Below are 23,686 nucleotides of genomic sequence, written 5' to 3'. Positions count from 1 at the left end.
CTGCTGCTGCTTCTTGAAATTAATCTAAATGTTCAGTATATTGCGTTGAGTTAATTAAGTATTTCTGGGAAGCGGAGTTAGGCATTATGTCATTAGCTAAATTAAATGTCAATTGGTAGACAATGCAGGTTCAGAACGCAAATTAGCTTTGAATGAAGAAGACAGAGCACAGATTGAAATGTATAGAAAAAAAGGCTTAAAAAACCCAGTAATTACTTCTTGGAAGGTCAGTGGGATAGCTAATTTACTTTATTACGGCTATTATGACTACTTAACTCGGAAGATCAGCATGCTAGCTAACTAGCAACATGCAACTAACATTAAGCAGGGTGTCAATACTATTTTCTCTCCCTCAAAAGTGATTGGAATTTGTATTGTGTTCGGTATATGTAGTGGTCAAAGTGACTATTGCTTTGGCCTAACTTGCTCAGGTTTTAGCTAAATTTTCAAAATTGGTGTGTTAGTTCAAAACATTCTGAACATTCGGACAAGTACATATTGTAACAGCCTTGCTCAAGGAAGGACAAAGAGGGGAAGCTGCACATTAGTTGTTACTTAAAAAAGGTTTATTTTGCCTAACTGAAAGAGAAAATAAGCAAAAGACAAACCAAATAAGCAAACAAACCATATAAAAAAGGGTGGAAGCCAGGCTACAGAGAGGGAGACTGACTATTACCAGCTAATAGTGTCATGGGCAGTCAGAGCAGCCGGTATCATCTGGGGTCACTGCCCAGGTGAGCAGAGCCTCCCTGATAACCTCACCACAAACCATGCTCCTGCATGGAGAGGCTAGAGAAGCCTGTCCAGAGGATTGCCACAAAGTACTGTACGTAGGCTATATAATGTACGTATACTCAGAGATATTACCATCATCATCTTGTTGTAAAGATACATCATACAATATACCAACTAAGCCACGGTGTTCTCAAAGGTGATGTGATTTTAGCAGCAAGAAACAGAAAAAAACAAATTTAGGCTATTGTAATTTGAAATCAATTGCTTTGATAATTTCTAAATGATCTGACAACACTGGAAAACAAACTGAACAGGACACAATGGAACAGTATTTTGCGTAGCATCTTTTTTTCCAATACATGTACATGTGATTAATTAATGAAAACAGGAGGAGGAACTATTGACAAATTTCTCAACACAGAAGCAGGAAAAAAAATGTTCTTTGATATGTTAAACAACTTGATCAAGCCAGCAACAACTTAACAGTGTATTTTTGTTCATTGTATGATTCTCACTGTGCTAAATTTGTTGTTTTCTATAACATGTTCACCTAGTTTCTTTTCTTTTTTCAAAATTGCTTTTACATTTACATTTTAAATTATGTATACTAATGTAAGTTTAAATCTAATTTGTAGTTATTACTTGACATCAGTTTCAACTCCTTATAAAAATGGAATTCATTGAGGTAATTGAAAAGCACATTTTTGTTTTACCCTGTTTTGTTTTTAAGCAAATAAACTTTTCCCCAGTAAGCTGCTGCAGGTTCCTTCACCTCAACGTGTTAAAGGTTAGGTCATGCTACATTTAGAAGTTAAAGGTCAAGGAATGCATCACATTCCAAACTCGCATAGTTGTGCAAGATTTTTCAAGCTTGTTGGCTAAAAACCTGAACTCGTCCAGACAGTGCGGGACTGTGCATGGATGTTCTAAAAATTGGTATTGATTTTTAATACGTTTGAATTTGACAAAATATTTGCCAAAATCTTTGAAATAATCCCTTTTACTCATAGACAATAAGCACTTTACATTAATTTATTAATTTATTTATTGTCTACACAGTTTTTCTATGGTCTTTAGATGGAAGTGGAGAATGGATAGAGCTTGCAGAAGTTAACCCAGGTAAATATTATCATGTCATTAATGGGGTTTTAAACTATAAACAATTTGCACTTTTGTAAAACCATGCTCTCCACTTTTCTGTGTGATCAGTTCATCATGACTGGCTCCTCATTAGACGTGAAGTTGTTTATTCAGCCGTTCCTTCCTGCTGAGGCAGCTGGTAAGCTTTTTTTTTTTAGATGCCTCAAATGGCCTCTACAGACCTCTCCCAATCATTCAGATTTGTTAGGGCTACCTAATGAGGACATTCTTGGAAATTACTTCCTGCCTGCTCCCCAGACTCAAACGCTATTCTGGAAGCATTAAACACATCTGTCAAATGTAATCAAATAAACATGTTCTCACTGTTGCATTATCTCGTTAGTGGTTGGGTTAATCAAAACACCAGCGATAAGTGTGTCCAGGTGGTTAATGTGGACCATATTTTGTAACTGCATGGATTCAGAGAAAAACAGAACCATAGTTATTTCAAAAATATTTGTCATTATCACGACTGCTATTACTAGACAAGTTAAAAGAAGAGTTTTAAAAATGGTGAACATTTGTTCTGGAAATCAACAGAGAATGCTGTCAGATGTAACATGAGGGGTGACAAGGTAATAAATGTTGAAGGAAGGAAAAAAATGACCACAGTAATGTTATTAATGACAATATTTGTCCCAGTTGAAACAGCCTCATAATGACATTAGTTTTCTCTGGAGGGCATACATATTATCAGGTTAGGTTTTTTACTTCTAGACCCCAAGAATTGTATCTAATCCGGAAAAAAACAACCCAATTTTTTCCATCTTCTTATGTCCTGGAGTAGGCGTAGGCAATATGGATTGATATATGCATTATTATATATTAAAGGGACACCAATTTTACACATGAAGGTCAGTTTACTTGTCATGAAGAGCTCTACTTAGCCTGTTGTATAATGTCTTCTGTGGTTCTGGAGGGAGCTTTCCAAAGTTTGAAAAATAACCCCCGTGATGTCATCATGGAGTAGAGCCACTGTTCCTTCACGTCAAAAGGAGCCAGTTGAGGTGGTTCAGGGCATTTGATCAGGATGCCTCCTGGGCACCTTCCTTTGGAGGTTTTCCAACTGGTAGGAGACCCTGGGGTTGACCCAGAGCATGCTGGAGAGATTATATATCTCATCTGGTTTGGGAACACCTCGGGATCCCCCAGGAAGAGCTGGAAAACATTGCTGGGGAGAGGGACGTCTGGACTACCCTGCTTAGCCTGCTGCCACCATGACCTAGCCCCGGGAATCTACCAGGCTAATCCAGCAAATTAAATACCTGAAAAATTAAGGTATTTCATCACATTGATGCAAAAATCTTATAAATAATAATTTAAAATATATTTATTATTTGCAACATTGTGCAGAATGACCTAATACTACCAAAAATATTAAAGGAATACCTACCACCATATAAATGGTATGGACAAATTTATACTGTCTTACAGTATATTGCCATATTGCCCAACCCTATCCTGGGGTAATTTTATTCCACAAGATTTAATGTAGTTACCGCATGTGTGGTAGAACAGCATCAGTCTTTACATTATAAGGCCATTTGAAGAGCGTTCTTCCTGTTTTGCTATACTGTGGGACATATGTGGCATGTTCGATTGGGTGGATCCCTTGACTACTGTGGTTCTACAGTAAATTATTTACCATCCGGATGACTGGAATTATCAAGTGCATGGGCAAAATCTAATTACCAACCTTCCCTGGTAATACTAATGCTGTCCAGAACCTCTTTTTCCTAACAACATAATGACAGTGGCAGGAACATCAAGAGGTCTTGTAATCCCTCTGTAACTACTGGCCAGGTGTTTAAATGTTAGGTTAGGTTTGGTTAGCTTTCTAATGGAGAGCAGCAAGTGTAAGTCCATTTGCTAATGGATACTTCACTTGTTTGTAATTCCATGAGCCTTAATGGTAATTTTATGTTCTTTCTGAAGGTGCAGAAACCAATCTGTTAACTGTTTTCAGGCACTTCACGACCATTAGAGGCTTTCCACACAGTTGCACTACATTGCCTCTTTGTTCTCATCATTCCCCTTTATTGTCAATTGTACTGTATTGTTTTTAACGCTACGTGGTGAAGCCAAAGATAATTTTCCACAACGTGGACAGAAAAGTTCATTAATTAACTAACTTGTCAGTTCTTTGTTTTTTCCATTCTTTGACCAATTCCAGTGTAGGTTCAGAGGTCATCCAGCCAACAACACCACTCTATGACAATTGCTTTATTTTCACACACTTAAAGGCTTGCTCCTTTAAAACTGGACAAAATTACTCATCCCCAAAACTTTCATCCTACTGTTTGTGTCTATGACCATACAAATCTCCATGATGTAGCACCCCATTATACTGTATGTACCTTCCAGTGCCCTGTTGCATGGTTCTATGTGTAGCTGTTTTCAACTTACTTACTTCAAATATTTTTTGCAGGAGGATCTTTAACTGCATTTGATGATGAACACTAAAAAGAAGATGCAGATGACCTGTGACCAAAAAAATAGATTTCAGCCCAGGAGTTTGTGGGTACATGGTATCCACTCTTGCAAACTGAAAAACCAGAACGCCCTCTTTGAATGACTGTTGGCTTGTATTTAGGCAAACTAAAGGGCAGCTCTGAACCACCACCTCTGTCAGGTCAGGATGGAGGATTTTGGATCTTGTGTCCTGATATAATGAAAAAGATTTCATGTCAAAAGCCATCAGTAGTGCAAATGGAGTCACATTGCCATCTCCGTTTTGTGGCTCCAAATGAATCTGCTTGTGCTGAGGTGAATTGAGTGGTCAAACTGAAGTATTCGTGCAGATCAGGTAGCACAGTGCTATTTTGGTACTAATTTTTGCGTGAAACTGCACTTTTGTCTGCCTGCTTAGACCACTTCTTTCCCCTAAACCTCTTCCTCTCTTAATAAGGCTCTGTCTACGTTCTTGGACAAGGAGCATTTTTTTTATTTCCAGCTGACTTAGTAATTGCTTATAATGTAAAGGCACATTCAACGGCTCTTCTGCAGGTGCTAATTGCCTCTGGTCAGCTGGCCTTTTTTGATTCAACACGAGCCTAGAGGCTCAAAAGGGGCAAAAAAAAAAAAACCTCACAGAGGACTGATGTACATTTCACAAATAACCAATGATCCATTTATATACTCAAATTTCCACAATACTCATGTGCTAACTTTAATATTACTGCACTGTGGGATCATTCCAGCTGATTGTCAACTCTTGCTGCCTATTCGAATAATGCAAAGTGTTGATAATGAGAGAGCTTTGAAGGACATTTGCTTTGGGGCTTTTTAGCAGAGTCCCAGCCAAGAATGGTGCTGCTTCTCTTTGGGAGAAGACACATTCACACTGACTCAGCTGATGAGCATAACGCTGCCCTCTCTGTCATGAATGCTCTCCTGTGTTGTAATTAATTTTCCAGGCCAATTCATGCCTAACATTTGGGAATGTGAACAGTGTGAGCTAATTGCATTCTTGACAATACACTTTTCCCCTTGGAATGTAATTTTCAAGGGACAATCAACTGATGTCCCTGGTCAGAGCAGGCATTGGTGAATCAAGGCCTGGGAGCAGCTTGTGTTCAAAACAGTGTGGAGAGTACTTAACTTTTACACAGACTATAAGGTGTAAGGTGGATCTTGACTTGTTAAATGTGGCACTTGTCATGGAGGAAGAGACATCATTCTTATCTGAGTTAGCGGGATGGTTCTTGTAACTTTTAGCTTGAGTATTTACAGTAATTCTGGAGATTGTAAGTAAGATTGTTGACACTGACATCCAAATCCATCCAAATATACATATGACATTTTCTGTCTTGACATATGTGCTCTACTGAGTTGAAGTTGCATGAGAAGCTGGAGAGAAGTAGTTACCTAAAAGATAAATATATTAACTTAAAATTTCTTGGCAAGGTACTCAGATTTCAAGACAATTAACATGAATCATTGTGTGTGTATAGTAATCTCCTGCTCTAAAATCTTTAGTCCTCCATGAGCAGTTTCTTTTATTATGTGGAGCTTTTGGAGACTAATTTAGCGCATCTGGTATAGAGCCTGCAGGTCTGCTCAATAGTACTAAAGGGCTCATCCACGCTAATGAGTTTCCTTGTGATGCAAAAAATGGGAGGCAGGATGCTTTATGATACATCATCCATTATTGTTACATAAGGGGAATTAGAAGATGGCCAACAGCCCAGTAATAAGCTCGGAGAAACCGGATGGAAACTTCTGAATTCTGTGGGAAGGTTTAGTTTATCCACGGGGAGAGCTCACTGTGATGCTATTCCCATATAAGAAAGGCATTATTTTATCCAACTGTACATAAATGATGAAAATGATCAGGATCAAAACTGTTCTCTAGGTTAAGTCAGATATAGAACCTCTTTTTGCAGAGACATAAGAAGTTAAAATCTACTTTGCACTCTGTGCTTCAGGAATGGCCAACAAGGTTCAGTGATGTTTAGATCTGATGTAGTCGAAGGCAAAAAACTTCACATTGGTATTTACCGACACACTTTTAAATTGTTCAGCAGTGTCTAATGGGGCAATATTATATTGGAACGTGAGGGAGCAGCAGGGTACAACTGGACCTGTAAATTCTTTGGCTGTTAGATGGCATATTGGTGAACATATAAACATAATTCATTTACACTGTGTCACATTATTGTTGATTCAGTTCTGGACCATTGTCACTTACCCTGCTTAAAGAATGAATTATGCTACCAACAGATTCAAATACCTTTTGTGAATTAAACACATGTATGACCACCCATTAATGTCATTTGTGTACAAGCTCTTTTATTGGCTCACTGTAAGTGATGTAAGGCTTCTGATTGGCTAGCAGTTTGAGGTAAAACATTTGACTGGCCAATAGACTATGATTAAGTGCTCCTTCAGTTAATACAGAAACCCATGGGGAACATATATAAAACCCTTCACTGTGGGGAGTGTTCAGCAGATTCACAAGTGAGTCTATGATTTAATTCTTCATTACCAGACGATCTATTATCGGTGAGTATAGATAAAAGACTGCTTTTTTAGTTGATGGTGCGAATTATGCTGTCACTGTTAAATATCAGATATGACTGAGTAGACTGGATAGCCAACTATATTGGTAGATTCTGGTTGCTGACAGAGGGGAGATGCAGCTTTGCTGGTTTGGTGACGTTATACTTTCTATGGTAGGCTGCAGCTAATTCTGCCAATGGACAGAGCTGCTCTTATAGTTGCTGGCAATGCTTCCAGTGTCAGTATATCACCAATAACTCTTCTATCTGCCTCTGTTCAGCGGCTCTAACAGCAAGGGAGTGTAAGAGAGAGACGGACAGAGAGTGGATTCATATAGCTGTGGATGCATGCAGTAGATGAGAAAGTCCATTAAAAAAAAAACATGTTTAACGGCATAAAAGGTTGTGTACACAGGTCACACAAAATGCATTTAAAAACCTTTTCTTGCAGCAATTTTTATTACCTTGTTTGGTATCGTATATGTTTTCTACAGGGAATCATGATAATGCTGAAACTCTGGACTCTCCTTCTTGCCTATGCGCTGATCATTTGTCAGATGTACATCTCACAGGCAGCTCCATCCAGGTGAGTGCTGTGGCATTTTTCCACAACAATAAATAAAATATATTTACCTTGTAGTGTATGATTGTGTCTGACATTTTTTTATCTGTTTAACATAATTTCTGCTGAACACATTTCCTAATTTTACCATAATCACTATGTTTATTTATATATATAATTTTGAATCTATAAACTTTGCATGCTGAGATCTTAATCACCAGTTATGTCATTTAACTTCCTGTTAGCTTTTTAAAGGAACAATTACATCAGATAGTGTGCCTTGTATCTCTTACTGTTGCATTTATCTGGACAAGTTCCACAGTTTTTAAACCACTGTTGTGGTAGAACCAGAGAGAGCAGTCTAATTGAATGTGTATTTTCAGAACTAGTAAGGAATCCATGTCAGATGGAGTCACACTATCGAATGATGAAGCGCAAAGGTTACTCAGGGCTATCATGGAGTTCATGCAGATAACTTCAGATGAGCAAGACCACCAAACAGCTGATGGAAATAGGTATGCCTTTTGATATTTCTAGGTATAGTTAACCCTTTAAATACTGTGTAGAGTGTGGTATCTATTTACCTACCTATCTATATAAACTACCATCAGTTAAGCAAAATATAACACACTTTTGTTTATAAGCCCAACAGCTCCAACTTTGATGTTTATTAATTATCAAGGTATAATGAAATTTGTGTAAATCTACTCTCTGTCACAATCCTTTAATGCATGGACTGCTGTTATTCATTCCTTCATCCATTCATTCGGTATTAAATGATTTGCCTGCAAGAGAGTGTCATTAATCAGAAAACTGAAGAGAGCATGATATCAAAGAACATGAGAGAACATGCATGATAGACGTAACGAAAATGAAACTGAACAATAGCATGACAACTCGACTACAATATTTTGGTTAACGAGATATCTTCATATGTCTGTTGGATCTGTCAGCATGCATTTGAAATGTTACAACTTTTTCTCTAAACGCATGACATTTTAGAAAAACATCATGCATGTAATTATTAATGTCTATCTGCATGCCACGGTTACTGTAAGCCTGTTTTTGCATGTGTGTCTCTGTCTCTAACAGCTTGGATAGACCCAAGTCTAAGCGCTGCACCGGCTTAAGCACTTGTGTGCTGGGCAAACTCTCCCAGGATATTCACAAACTACAAACCTATCCCCGCACCGACGTGGGAGCAGGGACGCCTGGCAAGAAGCGAAGTCTATCTGAGCTTTATGAAAACTACGGCAACTCATATGATTCATACGAACCTCTCAGTTTTTAGCCCATCTATTCTTCTGTCTGTCTGAGTTAACTTTTGTATGTGCATCCAGCTCTATCCATTCACAAGCCTGCTGATGCATGTGGATCCCTATTTGTATGACTAACTTCAAAGAAACGTCCTTGCTTTAATTATCCACTGGCGGACTCGATTTTGACAGAGACCTGAAAACTTGGAATCAGCTACTTAGGCTCTTCTCTACAATACAATAAAATATAAGAACAGCTAAAACCTTTCTAATGTAAAATATGTTTTTCTCTTCATGGCAATTATGTTTCTCCTATAATAAAGTAATCTTTTACATGGAAGTTGTTTTTAATTAATTCAAGATTGAAAACATACATTACTCATTGAATAAAAAAAATGAAAGGAGAAAAGGGTAAGCATGACTGCCTACAATGCACACACAATTATTGGAATATTTCCCTCTACATATTTCCATTGTGTTTAATATGTTGTTGATGATGCCAGACAATATATATTTCATAAGTCTGTCATGTAGATGTCTGACCTGATCTTGAGTATCATAATAAACTGTCTTCACTATCTTCTCCATTCTTTCAAGTAATGCAACAGCACAGAAGCGGGATTGCAACACAGCCACCTGTGTAACCCACCGCTTGGCTGACTTCCTGAGTCGGTCAGGAGGACTGGGACACAGCAACTTTGTTCCCACCAACGTGGGTGCCCAGGCGTTTGGCAGACGGAAGCGGCGCGGCCCTCTGTGAGCACAACAGCAGATACAAGGTATGTCAGCACTCTGTACTTTCACATCAGTATTATTGCTGGATTCATTGAAGCTTATACTGTAGATAAAGTACAAGAGGGTGATTTAAACAAAACCATTGTGTTTTGAAACCAAGTTGAGAATCAAGTAGAAAGGCTTCTTGCTTGAATTCTTTCAAACAGAAAATGCACTTGCAGTATTTGAAATATTTGGTGTTACAAAAGAGCAAGGTAGTCTTTTACGTTTTTATATACCCATCAAGGGAAATCTTTCAATATATTATTGTCAAATTTGTTAACAAAATATGACCACATGTGGAAATTGACGTGTTGTCGGTACCATGTGAACTGTCAATCAACTAAAGCACCATATATTGTCTAAGTGTTGTTGCATTGCAACTTCACAGATTTGTACAAGGTGTTCCATTGTGTATGGGTTACTTTAGCACCACCTACATATCTACAAATTAGATATAATGATCACTAATATCATGTTTTGTTAAGTATGGACATTCACAAGTTACTTTTAATGTGGAATATATCATACACTGACCAAACCTGATTGGCCTACAGTGACAAAAAGTTAGCATTACTGACTGTTAACTGTAAGTCCTTTTATGAGACAGCTTCAGTGTGTATGAAATCACAAAAAAGTGTTGATTGTGAGCCACTTTGATCCCCATGTCTTTCTATCCCATTATTTCTGTCTATGAAATAAAGCCAAATGCCCCACAAAAAAAGTTTGAATTTTTTTTACTTTACAGAACTTTCTGTGGCTCACAAAACAAAGTTGAACATTTTTTGTTGTCTCTTATCTCTTTGGCTCTCTAGGACCAAGTGCCTCCTTTGAGTGACAAAACTGCATCATCATCTGCCTACCACACTTGGAAATGAGAGCATATATTCTTCACAAACATTGACTGATCTCTTGCTTTCAGACTACCACCAGAACGTTGTCAGTATTCATTGTTAGTCTGTGCTTAAAAACTGCGAAATAACTAGCATTGGTGTCATCGTCATCATGGAAAGGTAACTGAGAAGATATTTTCTGAGAATGGATTTCTTCTCTGTCTTGGCCTGTGACTCAACTGCACTTCTGGCCTGTGTCTGCAGTACAGTTTGTCATACTGTACGTCTGCACTACCAACAAAACAACTGTGGCTGTCTGGTGCCTTGATGTAAAACACTTCATTACATTTCATTAAAGTGCACAATGCAAGTGTGAAAAATGTACTCAAGACTCTAAATATTGTAATAATTGTGAATTGAAAGCAGGAATAAATTGTATTTTAGCTACATTAGCCTTTCATGTCTTACTGTAGTTTTATTTGGTTGGGTGATAAAAGCTGTAAACCATACTGAGCTTTCCAGCAGCACTATAAATCAAATGTTAGGCTATATATGACATTCACTTTTCCGTTTTCATGTAAATAGAGAGGACATATTGCATTCACTACACATTTCTTTAATAAAACACTTTCATGTGTTGTAAACTGTATTTGATACTATTTTGTTATGAGATGCAATCTTAAGCATGTCACTGACATTTCAACACATTTATGTTTTATCTTCCTATTCCTGGCTCACTTTGCCCTCCAGTGGTTACAATAACTTACTGCTTTTTCATTGGATATGGAGCCTCTCTCAAGAACAAGTGTTTTAAATAAGGGGTATGTTTAGCTTCTCTTGCAGCATCACATCATTACTTGGTTTCTAGTTAAGTTTTTATGTTATCATCTACTGTCTATCTTCATCTGCAAGATAGTATATTTCATAGCAGGTTGTGAAACAAACTGTAAACAACCTATGTCCCCCAAACCCAATAACCCTAAACCATCAAACAAAATAAATGCCAATGCCAACAAAGATGATACTTGGTCACCCTTCATGGAACCATGTGAAACCAAAGTGGTTTTAGTTGCCTAAGCTAAACCATACCTTAACCATCTATTTTTATTTTTATTTATTTTATGTGATGATCACAATATTTCCCTGACTTTAACCAAGCAGAAGTATTTGCCTAACCTTAACCATTTTATTTTTAGGCAGCTTGGATGGAACTAGTAAACTTAGTTGCTTACTAAGGAGGAGTGCACAATACAGATAAAATTCTCTAACAAAGTAAATGTGATTTTATACTATGATATCGATATAAATGTAATGCAACTGCAAGGGGGCACAAGCCAGTGTCTTCTTGTCTGGATAAATGCAGAGGGTTGTGTCAGGAAGGGCATCCGACGTAAAACACATGCCAAATTAAAAATGCGAATTGTGAAAATGACCTCCATACCGGATCGGTCGGGGCCCGGGTTAACAGCGACCGCCACTGGTGCTGTTGACCTACAGGGTACCGGTGGAAATTGGACTACTGTTGGTCAAAGATGAAGAAGGAGAGGAGAAAGGTGTGTTCGTAGGCAGAGAGAGAAGAGGAAAGCTAACAATGTAGGACTGACAGTAGGGACTTTGAATGTTGGGACTATGACAGGGAAGGCTAGACAGTTGATTGACATGATGCAGAGAATTGGTGTGAGTGAAGAGGATGCAGAGGACCTGCCCACTGATTCGTAACATTACCAACAACAGCCCAATACACCAAGAGAGATGATAAGGCAAAATTGCTGATTGTTGACAAATCTATATTGTCTCACAATATCTATCGCCCAACCCTATGTGCACAAATTATATGCTGTAGCTGATAAATTTGAGCATTTCAAAAAGCCTGATGAAAATGACCCTCTACGAGAAGAATGAGTTAAAGAGTACACCGATTTCGCATTGCACTCCTAGAACTTTGTCGGATTCACGATGGACAGTTGAAAAAAAAAAGAGTATTTTTTATTCCATGCATTCTTCTTCCTTGTGAAAACCTGGCGCCTACTTTACTTGTCTCAACAGACAGTACAGATTTGAGTGTGTTATGCTAGTAGCTGCTAATGTAGTCTGGAGCTGCTACTCTCAAGCAGAGATGAGGAGCGGGCTACACAGGTCTTTCTAACTCCACACCCCCAGATTATTTTCATATTCAGGTCTTGTATGCTTGAGCCCCAACTGACTCAAGTGATGTCACTTGAGGACATTTACTAGACGCCACGCAGCTTCCTCTGGAGCCACAAAAGGCTTTATACAACATTTGCAGTAGGAAGACCTGTAAAAACAGGTCTGGGTAAAATCAGTGGAGTTTCCCTTTAACAGTTACGGAGGCTAGGTAGGAGAGGGGGCGGGACTTCGGCTCTTTGTGGCAACAATTAACGACAATTAAGCAAACCTCCCACCAATGCAGACTTTGTGAAGATGTAAACAGTTTAATTGGCAATACAGTGATTTCCGCTTAAAAGCTTTTGACAGTGGTGAAGTTAGAAATGGTCCAGCAGAAAAAAATAATCGGTAAATTCCCCCAAAAATCGAAGTGGAAAGCAATGAAACACCTGATGCTAAAAGCAGACGAGGACGTTAGCATGCTTACCCACCAGACAGCTAGCTAACTTCCCCATCATTAAGTTGGGAGTAACTTACTGCTATATTGGTAACTTTGATGTAGAGAAACATAATTTCCTTGGACAAGAAAAAAAGAGGCTTGCCGTGGTTTCCAAAGGTGGCAACTATGGATGCATTTGCGTATCCCTGATAACTAACATTATATTGTTCTTAATAAGGAACTCACAAAGATTTAACTATCGGAAGAATGGCGCACTTTAACATTAAAGACGGTGTCGAGGTACTAAGGAGCACAGACAAGTTGTTAAAGACATGAAGGGAGAAGGTACACGATAATATGACCAGAGGCCAAGAATTCATCTGACCTGAGGGAGACGTTTCAACTTAAAGTAAGTAGGCTAATTGTGTTTTTTTTAAATACACATTGCATTAAAGTTACTGTGCTGTGAACATGAACACGCTGAAAATGATCATTGCTGTTTTTGCTCTTGTTGTCTAGTAGGTGTGTGTGCCTGTGTGTGGCATTTAGGCATGGTTGTGGTTATTTTTGTTTTTCATTGATAAGCATTTTTGGTTCAACATCGCTGGCAGTTGAAAAGCAATATTGTTTTTTTTTTAATGTTGTTGAAAATGAATCTAAAGTTTTATTTGAAAAGGCAGTTATGTGCCCGCTAGCATGTTGTTGGCTGCCTGTGCTTACAGTATTTGTGTAATTTATTAATTTGAATTATTTCCAAATATGGATAAACTGTAGCTATATTAAAACACGCACTTTGCCGTTGTGTCCCAAGCTGCTAAAACAATCATAGCACCATACAAATATGTAAGAAATGCAGAGCTAAAAACATAGTTCCCCATCTTTATCAAAAAACTATATGATTACTTTAATATGGACATATCAAGTTGAAATGAATAAACACAATATTTATTATGGATTCAGACATCTACTAAAAAAAGTTTAGACTCTTTTAACACAGCACCTTTTTGTAAAAAGCTTGAGATAGACGGGTGTCTTGTCTGTGGTGGTGCTAAAGACTAGGTCACTGGGGTGACAGGATGTGGAGGATTAGTTGACAATAGTCAGTGTGGTAGACAAAATGACAGAATTGTGATGATATGTACGATCACCATCTAGCAACCAATTATTCATTAGAATGCAGTAAAACCGTTGATTGGTCAGATATGGTGATGTACAACATTTGTGAATAAGAGGAGCTATGACAGTGTGAGAAACCAGGAGTGACAGAGAAACTGAACAGAGTAGAAGAGTAAATGAGAAAAATGAGAAAAAGATCTTTATTATTGGACTTTTCCAAAGTTTAATTTATAGAGACAACGTTGTGCACCCAGGTCTAAATCTCTGTTGCATTAGCTTTGGTGACAATCGATTTCCTCACACAGGGCTTCTGCCATTGCTGTTTCAGAAAAGCAAAAACATGATATTGGGGTTATCCATCCATATTTTAAGCTTAAATGGGTATCTGCTTCTTCCTAACAATAACTACAACCATAGAGCATAGTTGATGAGCATGGACACAATGACGTCCCTCCCACAGACCGTCCTGTTTAATCTTAGGAAGCCAATGGCTGACTGTGGAGGATCAGCAGCTCATCTTGTTCACCTGGGCCTCTCAGACTTTTTTTAATAGATTTTTTTTATCCATGTCACTCCTTGGGTCTCTTTGTAAATGTTGGGTTAGTGACAGTCAGTCATTTATACAGCTATTGCAAGTAGGGAATGGTATATCTGTCCTGATTGGCCAAAATAATACATACAAATGTAGGCTATGCACACTGTAACTTTTCTAATGTCTTACAGATTAGATGTTAGCTTATTTTTCAAGATCATATTAGCTTACTTTGTCACAGTCGTTATTGAAATGCATCGCTTTTGAGAAAACAGGAAAAACTGTTTTGTTGGTTCAACATTTCAATAACTCAATAGTTAATCACTGCATGGTATATTGACTTTTTATCAGTTTCTGGCCATCTTGTAAGTGTTCAATCAACGGCAAACAAAATAAGTGCAGAGTTTTGCTCTCTCTTTGTGACATCTGTCTGATATTAGATCCTCCACTTTTGCAATCGTTCTGTTATAGCAACAGTTAGTCTGACCTTTTTTCTGCAGAACAAAAGATATCCCCAGGAACCATTTGTTATAGGCCTAACAGCCCCCTTGAGTTTGTCATTATTTCTCTAGAGTTCCTGTGTAACAGACCCTGAGCTTCATGGCTGCTAGTCTTCCCTAATTGACATGCTTGTTCTACCAGTTGTTTGACTCCTCCATTCTAGTGTCTCTTTAGGGAGTATGTGCTTATTTTTTAAACTTGGAATATCAGCAACAAAGGATTATTACAACATGACACAAATGCACGTGCTGTATTAATTGTACCACTGTACTGTAAAAAACAAAAAGAAATCTGATATACTGTATGTTTGAAGTTTAGCAAAGAAATTGACTTAATAACAAACTACAGAAGCAAAACAACTAGTTACATTCTCCTACTGGTGTGTGATTGGCAGTGCTTGATAGAAAGTAAATACTGTAAAACAATTACATCAAATAGATCCAATGCAAAATGTTTAAAAAAATTCCATATTCCATACTTTTTAAAAACATGTGCAGCCTGAAAGAAGTTCTAAATATTGAAAAACAAACTTGGACATGGCTGTGGTGGATGGCTGAAACATGTTCAAAAGAAGGGTGCGTTTAAAATTTGCAACTCTCTCCCCTGAGTGTTGACCGTCAACACATATCTCAGTTGATTAGACAAATGAGAATGGGGCTACCCTTGGATGTGAGTAGCCATGTGCAAACTCCCAAACAGAGCTAATGAAGGAGATGAGGGCTTGTGTTAGAGTTAGTTCAGAGCCTCAGAGGAGCTGTTCGAGATGCCAGATCTCTTGAGCGTCTGGGGACGAGCATCTGTCATTTTCGCCTGATTACCATCTGGATGACAAACTGTGTGTCAGTTAGACCGGCAATATCTTACTTTTCTTGTTTAGCACAGGATCACAGACTTTTTGTGCGTGCCAGCTGGTTGTTTGGTACACAACTTTTTTGTACATATGGGACAATAGAGAATTAGCTTCCATCACAGGGGAGAAAGGCAACACTATGTCTTTCGCATGAAACCCTGCCTGAACATCGCCTGGGTGATGGAAGTGGATTGTGGTGAAAAGCAACTGTCCAATGCATGTTTATATTGCTTTGCTTATGCAGTGTTATTTTTGATTCATACATCTCCAAAATGTTATAGAGATACGGCCCATCTCTATAAAGCACCACTTGTCCCATATGAAAAACTAGAAGGTGCTTCTTTACAGCAATTGTGTATACATTGTGCAATTTTACCTTCAAGACTTTGAAGTTGAACTGAGAGCAGTGGTCTTTTTTTACAGGAACTTCCTGTTTCACACAACATTTACTCCTGGAAGTTACCCACTGTAACAACAACAGTCTTATCTGATTGTCATTAAGCAGTTGGAGGTTAAGGGGTTAAGTGCCTTGCACAAGGCCACTTCAGTGGTGGTAATGAGGAAGTGACAAGCTCTACACTCCCACTTTCTGGATCCAGATTTATTCTGCCAGTCCAGATATCAAACCGGATACCTTCTGGTTTCTAACCTTTTAGCCACATAAATGCACTTAACCATTTCAGTGACCACTGCACAAAGTTTCCATGCAATTTCTTCTCGTGTTACCTATTTAATATTTTTGGATTTATATCTGAATTGAAGTGAATTTCAGGATCTTGTTTGTTCCTATGTATCTCATAAAGCATTTAACATCAATAATGATATATCACACTAAATGCAGTTAGGGCATCCCTCATGGCTTACACACTGACACATTAAAGTGACAAATTTTAAACCCTTTGGCAGTGTATGGCTGAATACATATACGTTCTAAAATAAGGTGCAAGTGCATTACATCAAATCCCACAATCTTCTTCTCTTTGTGCTGCAATGCCACCATGTGGCTAAATATGTGTGGTGATAGCATGCAAAGATGTGCTGTGCTGCATGTACATGAGGGATTCTTTGTGGTCAGGGAATGGAGATAGCAAGTGGTAAGACCGGCAAGTAGTATGTGTGTAAATACTTATTGACAAAGTTTTAGGGAGGTTGAGCTGCCAGCACAGTGGAGGTTAATATACTCTAATGCTTGGGCTCAGTGGCACATTTCTTGAGAAATAATTTCTCAAAAACTCAAATGGTTAGACTCTGCAGATTCCAATAGTTTCCACACAGAACTAATCCAATCAAGGTATTTAATGTGCAAAATATTTGATTAAGAATATTAATACACACTAACATTTTGGATTTCAGGATTCTCTCAAAAGATACACTTTGCAACACTTAGTACATCTTTTTCAATGTGTGCCTGTACGTGTCTTGTTGTGTCAGTATGCAATTTCAGTTAATTTTCAGTACATGATGTAGCAGTAAGTCGCAGGAAAAAAGTAGCAGTCATAGTCAATTCATTTCCAGCCGAGAGTTGACTTTTACATTATAGCGCAGCTCATTTACAAATCAATTAATAGGATAAGACAACAATATTTCTTACATCCTTTTACCATAGTTTTAGTGGAAATGGGCTAGTTTCAGTTGGTTCAGTGAGAAAAATTTATATTTTGTGTTTTCAGTGAAATTGCCTAAAAGTCAAGATACCTATTCAAACACACAAAATGGCAATGGTGGCAAATGGCATTGGTAAGAAGAAAAACTACATTTTCAGTGTTCAAGTTTGCAACAACAACTACCACCATACTGATGATAACCTGCATGTCCACAAAGTAAGGGAGTCATGTTCTCTTCAGTGCTTCAGCTCTGTTGTGATTCTGAGAATAAGTTCAAAATAACACTCTTTATGTAATGGATCAGCACTGATAATTGACCATCGACCAATACACTGACACCTAGAAACCTTTTTGTACACATCTGTCTTACCTCAAGGCTAACTCTGAGTTAATATACTGTTTGTATACATGAATGCATGTTGAATGATGAAATTTCACCTCATGGTGAGATAAGATAAGAATATATAAATCCATTGGCCCCTAATCTACCAATATCAATTTGATTTCAACTTTGTTCTCTTAACCTTTTCACATATTCCTGCTTTTTTGTGGAATGCTAGTTCATCTGTCCATACAGTACATCAATGACATGTGCTGAATTAAAGTGTTCATTCTGTCAGTGAGGCTGTCTATGCTAATGTGGTCTCAACATTTGCCAAACACACACCAATAAGTATTCCCAGTTCTAAAAACACATTCTGCAGGCTTGAGGAGCCTTTTCAATAATACAACGGTTTCATATTATATTCATAATGCTCTACAGTGAACACTGCAACCAAGTCTGCTGGGTTTAATTTAATGTAATTTCAGGGCCTAATTTGGCTTCCTACACATCAGTGGTAATGAAACTTTTGTATTTGATCTAGACATCCTCCAGTTGGATTTTGTCAAAGACTTTGAATTTAATGCTATGCACAAAGTTCATCTAGAAATCTTGAAAGAGAAAAATAACCCCATCAGGGCTCTATTTATTTTTAGGGGTACTGTTGTGTTTTTAAAAGAAATAACATTAATGCATCTGTGTTTTTAAACAAACATTTAACATTAACCATACACTATGCATAAGGCGAAGGGGCAAACTAGGAGATTACTTAAGGATTTTGAAACATAAGATGTACTTGGGACCTAACACGGGACAGGGATGCATTGTGCTTCATGAATGCATCCCTTTTCAAACAGCGTAGTGTCTCCTAATTCTTTTTAGGCTTTAAAATTAGGGCTGGGGTTTTAACATTTTATCCATTATTAGAATTATTATTACATTATTAGAATCCAGTATCAAATCTGCTCATTTAATTTGAATCCTTTCAAACCTCTCGGTGAACCTACGTATGTTTAGTGTTCGACTTTTGAAAGCTAGTAAAATTATAAATAACTAAAACTGCAGTTGAAATCTGTAGGTTTAGGAGGGAACTTTTGTCTCTTTATTATGCAGTCAAACAGAATAGCTTTGAGATCAAAACTTTCCACACTGCAATCAGATTTTTTTTTATTGCAGGTAAAACAGATTTTGATTAAAGATGTATTAATACAAATCCAAAAGTTTTGCTTGCTGTTGAGCTGACTCTCGTGGGCAGGAACTATGCTGAAAGATGAAGAAGAAGACATGTCCCTATTGGCTAGCCTTGATCGGAGTGACAGCTTGGCAACTGTTGGCAGGCAGGAGATGAGCCGGAGCGGAGAAGATGGAAAATAATTGCACAGGTATGTTTACAAATATCATTTACGCCATCTTGTTGTGCCCTCTTATTCTGGAGAAGTGGCTCCACCAACTGCTTTTCTCGATGAACCAACTCCTAATAATCACATTACGATAGTGGATAGAAACAAAGCATTCATTCGACACTAACCAAAATTACCTTTGGGAATATGGCTTTATGGTTACTTAGCTTTATAAGTATGGGAATGTGTAGTGACACGGTATTATTGTTGTTACTGGTGAGAGAGAAAATATTACTTTGTTCGTTCGTTGTCCAGTATTGTCCTGTAGCATTGTACAGCTTGTGCAACTATTAATAACATTTATGCTTTGCTCTGTATGATCACATTACAATATCATGCACCTTAATATAAGGTTTCAAGTTTCATATTTTTACTGTTGGCAGAGCCTATTCAGTTGAATGGATCATCATGTGCAGCAGGCAAAGTTCTATACATCCATCTTGTGGCCATGCTGTTTCAGAGTGGCCATTACAGCATGATGCAGGTGAAGGCGGTACCACCAACTATGGCTTGCACAAGCTCTCTACAAACACGGCATCGGCAACGAACACAGGTAACTTTGTGCAACATTGTGTAAAACCCTATCACAATAACTGATGATATATTAAAGCAAGGCATCACTACTATCATGGCTGCTTGTTTGTATCAGTTTCAGGAAGACTGTTCTAGAGCTCATTGAACAGTGTGTAATACTTGACTTACTGGAGCTGGGAGATGGCTGCATGGCAGACAAAGGGTTCATCATTGAGAAGATGCTGGCCTACCGTGGGGCAAAGCTGATCATACCCTCCTTTAAAACCACAGCACAGTTCAGCAAAGAAGATGCTCTGAAAACACAAGCCATAGCTTGGTTTTGAATTCTTGTTGAAAGACCAATCACAAGAGTGAAAGAGTATCATATCTGGGACAACAGTCTTCCTCTAACTCTGTCCAGGGTAGTCAACCAGCTGTGGATCAACTGCTGCTTGATGACCAACTTTCAGGGACCACTTGATTTGAAAGGCCACATAACTGTTGCATAGAGTGTGAATGTGTTGTTGTTAATGCGCATAAAACAGGTGGATGGAACCCAGACAGCTCAGCTAGCGTGACACATAAGACGAGAAAGTGACTAACATTAACTAACCCTAAGATGGAGGCTCATACTGTAAATAATACAGCACATCACAAATATAACATTAACTGATTTTCTGTCCTCTCCGTCTCCTGTCTATGAACAATGGGACAATAGGGACGTGTTTTATATCTTTCAGTCAGCTCAACAGCAAGCAAAACTTTTGGTTTCAAAAGCAAAACGTTTGGTTTTGAAAATACAACTTTTGGATTTGAAAAAACGTTTGGATTTGGATAAATACATTTTTAATCACAGTAATATTACTTTCAATAGAAAAAAAATGATTGCAGTGTGGAAAGTTTTGCTCTCAAACCTATTCTGTTTGCCTGCATAATAAAGACACAAAAGTACCCTCATATAGGTTGAGAAGATAGAAACAGTTTTGAGTGGCAGCCTAATTAATGTTCAAATCCTGTAGCTACAACCTGAAAATGAGTCAATAAAACACAGTCAATAAAAATATATACATATCAGCAGAAGATATTAAATGTTGATTAAATATGTCTTTACACATGAAGATAACTTGTGTATAGCCAACTGACTTTGGCACACCTTATTTTCCAAAAGCTACTTGCTCAAAATACTGAAGGTCCTTATTCTGAACTAAAAGTTGATCTGCTTGATTTATTTATGAATGATATTAACTGGGAGATTTTGACTCCTGATATTGACATGACGTGATCAGCAGATGAGAAGACGTATCACTCTTTTGGAAGTTGTCCACACAGTCCACTCGTGATTGTACAGAGGTGTTACAGAGTGATGCTTCTTTTACCTCCATAAACAATCTTTGGTTGAGTACAGCAGTGGATAGGACACTGCGGGGAAAGCAGTTGAAAACATCACTTTTCTGCAAGTTCATGCTTGCTGAACAGACATTTTGATAAATGACTCCTATTGGCTAATAATTCGCAAATTACTTTTACTTTTCCAATGTAATTGTTACTCAAATAATAACTGCTTATTATATATCCTACTGACCATCAGCCTAATTGCAAATCAAAAGCAAACAATCTTTCAAAAGAGAGGAAAAAGAACATGGTTTGTAAATAGCAAGACTCCACTAACTTCATAAAAACGTATTGCTCTTTTGATGTATAGCAAGTAGTCAAAGCTTCTATCGAAAATGTGTAATGTCTTTTCAGATACTCAAGATGGCAGCAAAGAGCCATACAACTCTACTACTAGATTAATCAATTTTCTGTCTATGAAGTATATTTAAAAACTGTTTGCTGTTTTCAATTCTTCTCTGCCAGATTTATACAGTACATAATTAAGGCAGAGACCTTCCCTTTCCGGTTGTAAAACCGTCTAATCAAACAAATGATTCTAGTAAGATAAAATTCATAGAATGGCTTAAAGTATGGTGGTAACTAAATTAATTTGTGTATGAGATGAGGATAATTGGTGATATCTCAGGGTCCATGGTGAACATAGTGAACACTATATGACACTATGTTGTTTCATCCAAAATTACAGTTTTTTTTTTTTTCTGTCAGGTTGTCACTTCAGTCATCACTAGGGTTTATTTGTGGCATAGATTTTTCTAAAGACAACATTAAACAGACTTTGCAAGGCCTGCGTTGTGCTCTGTCAAAGATTTAGCTCCTTGCAAACACTGTCTCTCTCTCTCTCTCTCGTTCTCTCTGAAGGCCCCCTTTGTAAGCATAGGAATGTCCTGAGTGTACTCTGAAATGTAAAGCAGACCTTATATTCAGATATGCTTGCTGCTGCTGATGATCTGCTTAATTGTAAATGACAGAGGGATTTATAAAATACTTTTTGATTAAGATGTCTATCTGATATTCTCTTAAAGTAGAGACACACACACAAAACATACAGTCCTAATTGTTAGACTTCTCATTAGGGCAGCGTCATGGGACCGTGCTGGATAATGAAATAGCTATTATGCTATGGCGTTCATCTTGTCTTGTGGGTCTTGTGATCATACATGCATATATAGAAGCTGCAGTCATAATCTTACAGCACATCTGGCTATATTGCTCACAGTTGATATTAATGTATTGACCACAAATTGTGTGGAGAACTTCAGTGTCTATCGAACATGTGGAAGAATCAAGACTAAAGAAACATGTCATTTCAAATCTTTTACGGACCTGTAAATAGCTTGATGAATTATGCTGTAAACAGTTTGATTCATGAACACGAGTCAGCATTTTCTTACTTGCTGTTTTCTTACTTTTTATCAAAATTTTTCTTCTTGTTTTTATGTGGTTTATCACGTGTTTCTCTATTAGTGCTGTAAAAATCCAATTATTATAAAATCAGGAATAAAAAAAGGAATTTACGGTAGAAATAGACACTTTTAGTGTGCACTTAAACCTCTCTTTGCCTGTATTGGCTATAGGCCTATAGTCAGAGGTCTAAAATGTAAAATGTTAATGACAGATCATTCTTCTCTCTTAATTGACACTTTTATCATCATGATACCTGAACAGTTTAACACATACAGTTTTTAACCAGTTCCAGACCTCCCATTGATCTGTTTTACTCTCCAACACATAAACACCAAATGACAGGCAAAACGGGAAATAAAGGTGAATCAATTTGCAGTGCTGTTGTATGCATGTTTCAACAATTTAAACATTTGCAATTACTGGCTTGTGTTCCTTTTAGACTACTAAAACAACCTTGTATTTAAAGCCTGGATGGTTTAAATCACAAAATCTGTACATATAAACCAGCCTTTGCAATGAAGTTCCTATTATCTGTTTACTGTAACTTGATGGTCACCCTACACAGAGAATTCTTTCTATTACAATTATTGTACAGTTAGGACACCATCACACATCCCACCTTTGCCCTTACATCACAGAGCATGCACCACAGATAGATGCTCACATGCTGCTCATATTGTCTCCCAGCCACACTTTTAACTTCAAAGCCCTGCTCACCCTTGTCTCAGGAGGAACGGAGGCACCATACCAGCCAGCCTTCGCTGCTTTGCCGTAGTTAACTAGGACTGCAGGCTGGAGCACCTCACTGTGCCTCCTAATACCAGAGCAAGGGTGGTGGAGGGGGGGTTGTAGCTCCACAGCACACTGCCTTATGCCTTGCCACCCCATAACCTGTCCCTGTGAAACAGAGGTGCATTATGCACCCTGTTTACAAGGCTACACTTGTTGAGAACAGTGTATGTATAATGAAAAGCATAGGTTACCTGTGTACCAAGGTATGCTTGACCAGGTTGACTCTGTATGGATTTCTTAATGAGGATATTGCTATATATATTCATTAACAAAAAATTATATAAAGAAAAATAAGTTTGTGTGTCAGAAAAATTGGAGATCATGATCATGTACTAGTCTAAAATGGATGAAAAGATTTTTAAATTATGTCTGTGTGATGTGTTTGTGGGCA

General features: G+C 37.8%; 1 protein-coding gene and 1 long non-coding RNA gene across 8 annotated transcripts in view; both read left to right on the top strand.

Annotated features, from left to right (window-relative positions):
* The first annotated feature begins 1,817 nt into the window (after nucleotides 1–1,817).
* calca (calcitonin/calcitonin-related polypeptide, alpha) lies at nucleotides 1,818–10,949 on the top strand. Of its 5 annotated transcripts, none has more exons than XM_044189773.1 (5): nucleotides 1,818–1,854; nucleotides 1,945–2,014; nucleotides 7,370–7,461; nucleotides 7,821–7,952; nucleotides 8,530–9,033. In XM_044189773.1, the coding sequence occupies exons 3-5, from the start codon at nucleotides 7,376–7,378 to the stop codon at nucleotides 8,726–8,728; spliced, it is 417 nt and encodes a 138-aa protein (XP_044045708.1). In that variant the 5' UTR covers nucleotides 1,818–1,854; nucleotides 1,945–2,014; nucleotides 7,370–7,375; the 3' UTR covers nucleotides 8,729–9,033. The 5 variants fall into 5 exon arrangements, with proteins under 5 accessions (XP_044045708.1, XP_044045726.1, XP_044045735.1 ...); XM_044189800.1 differs by lacking the exons at nucleotides 1,818–1,854; nucleotides 1,945–2,014; nucleotides 8,530–9,033 and adding exons at nucleotides 6,795–6,879; nucleotides 9,291–9,472; nucleotides 10,283–10,949; XM_044189791.1 differs by lacking the exons at nucleotides 1,818–1,854; nucleotides 1,945–2,014 and adding an exon at nucleotides 3,132–3,153.
* A 1,629-nt stretch (nucleotides 10,950–12,578) lies between these two features.
* Nucleotides 12,579–23,686, top strand: part of LOC122874127 — a 93,038-nt gene continuing 81,930 nt past the window's right edge. The window contains exons 1-4 of one of the 3 annotated variants that reach the window (XR_006377564.1): nucleotides 12,580–13,275; nucleotides 19,047–19,173; nucleotides 19,575–19,744; nucleotides 19,841–22,006. This is a non-coding gene — a long non-coding RNA (uncharacterized LOC122874127). Of the gene's footprint in view, nucleotides 13,276–19,046; nucleotides 19,174–19,574; nucleotides 19,745–19,840; nucleotides 22,007–23,686 lie in introns of those variants that run through there. The other 2 variants (XR_006377566.1, XR_006377567.1) reach the window with 2 other exon arrangements.

This window comes from Siniperca chuatsi, linkage group LG1 (genome assembly GCF_020085105.1).
Source record: "Siniperca chuatsi isolate FFG_IHB_CAS linkage group LG1, ASM2008510v1, whole genome shotgun sequence".
NCBI lineage: Eukaryota > Metazoa > Chordata > Actinopteri > Centrarchiformes > Sinipercidae > Siniperca > Siniperca chuatsi.
Note: the sequence above shows the minus strand (reverse complement) of the source record. Positions and strands in the feature narration are given on the sequence as shown.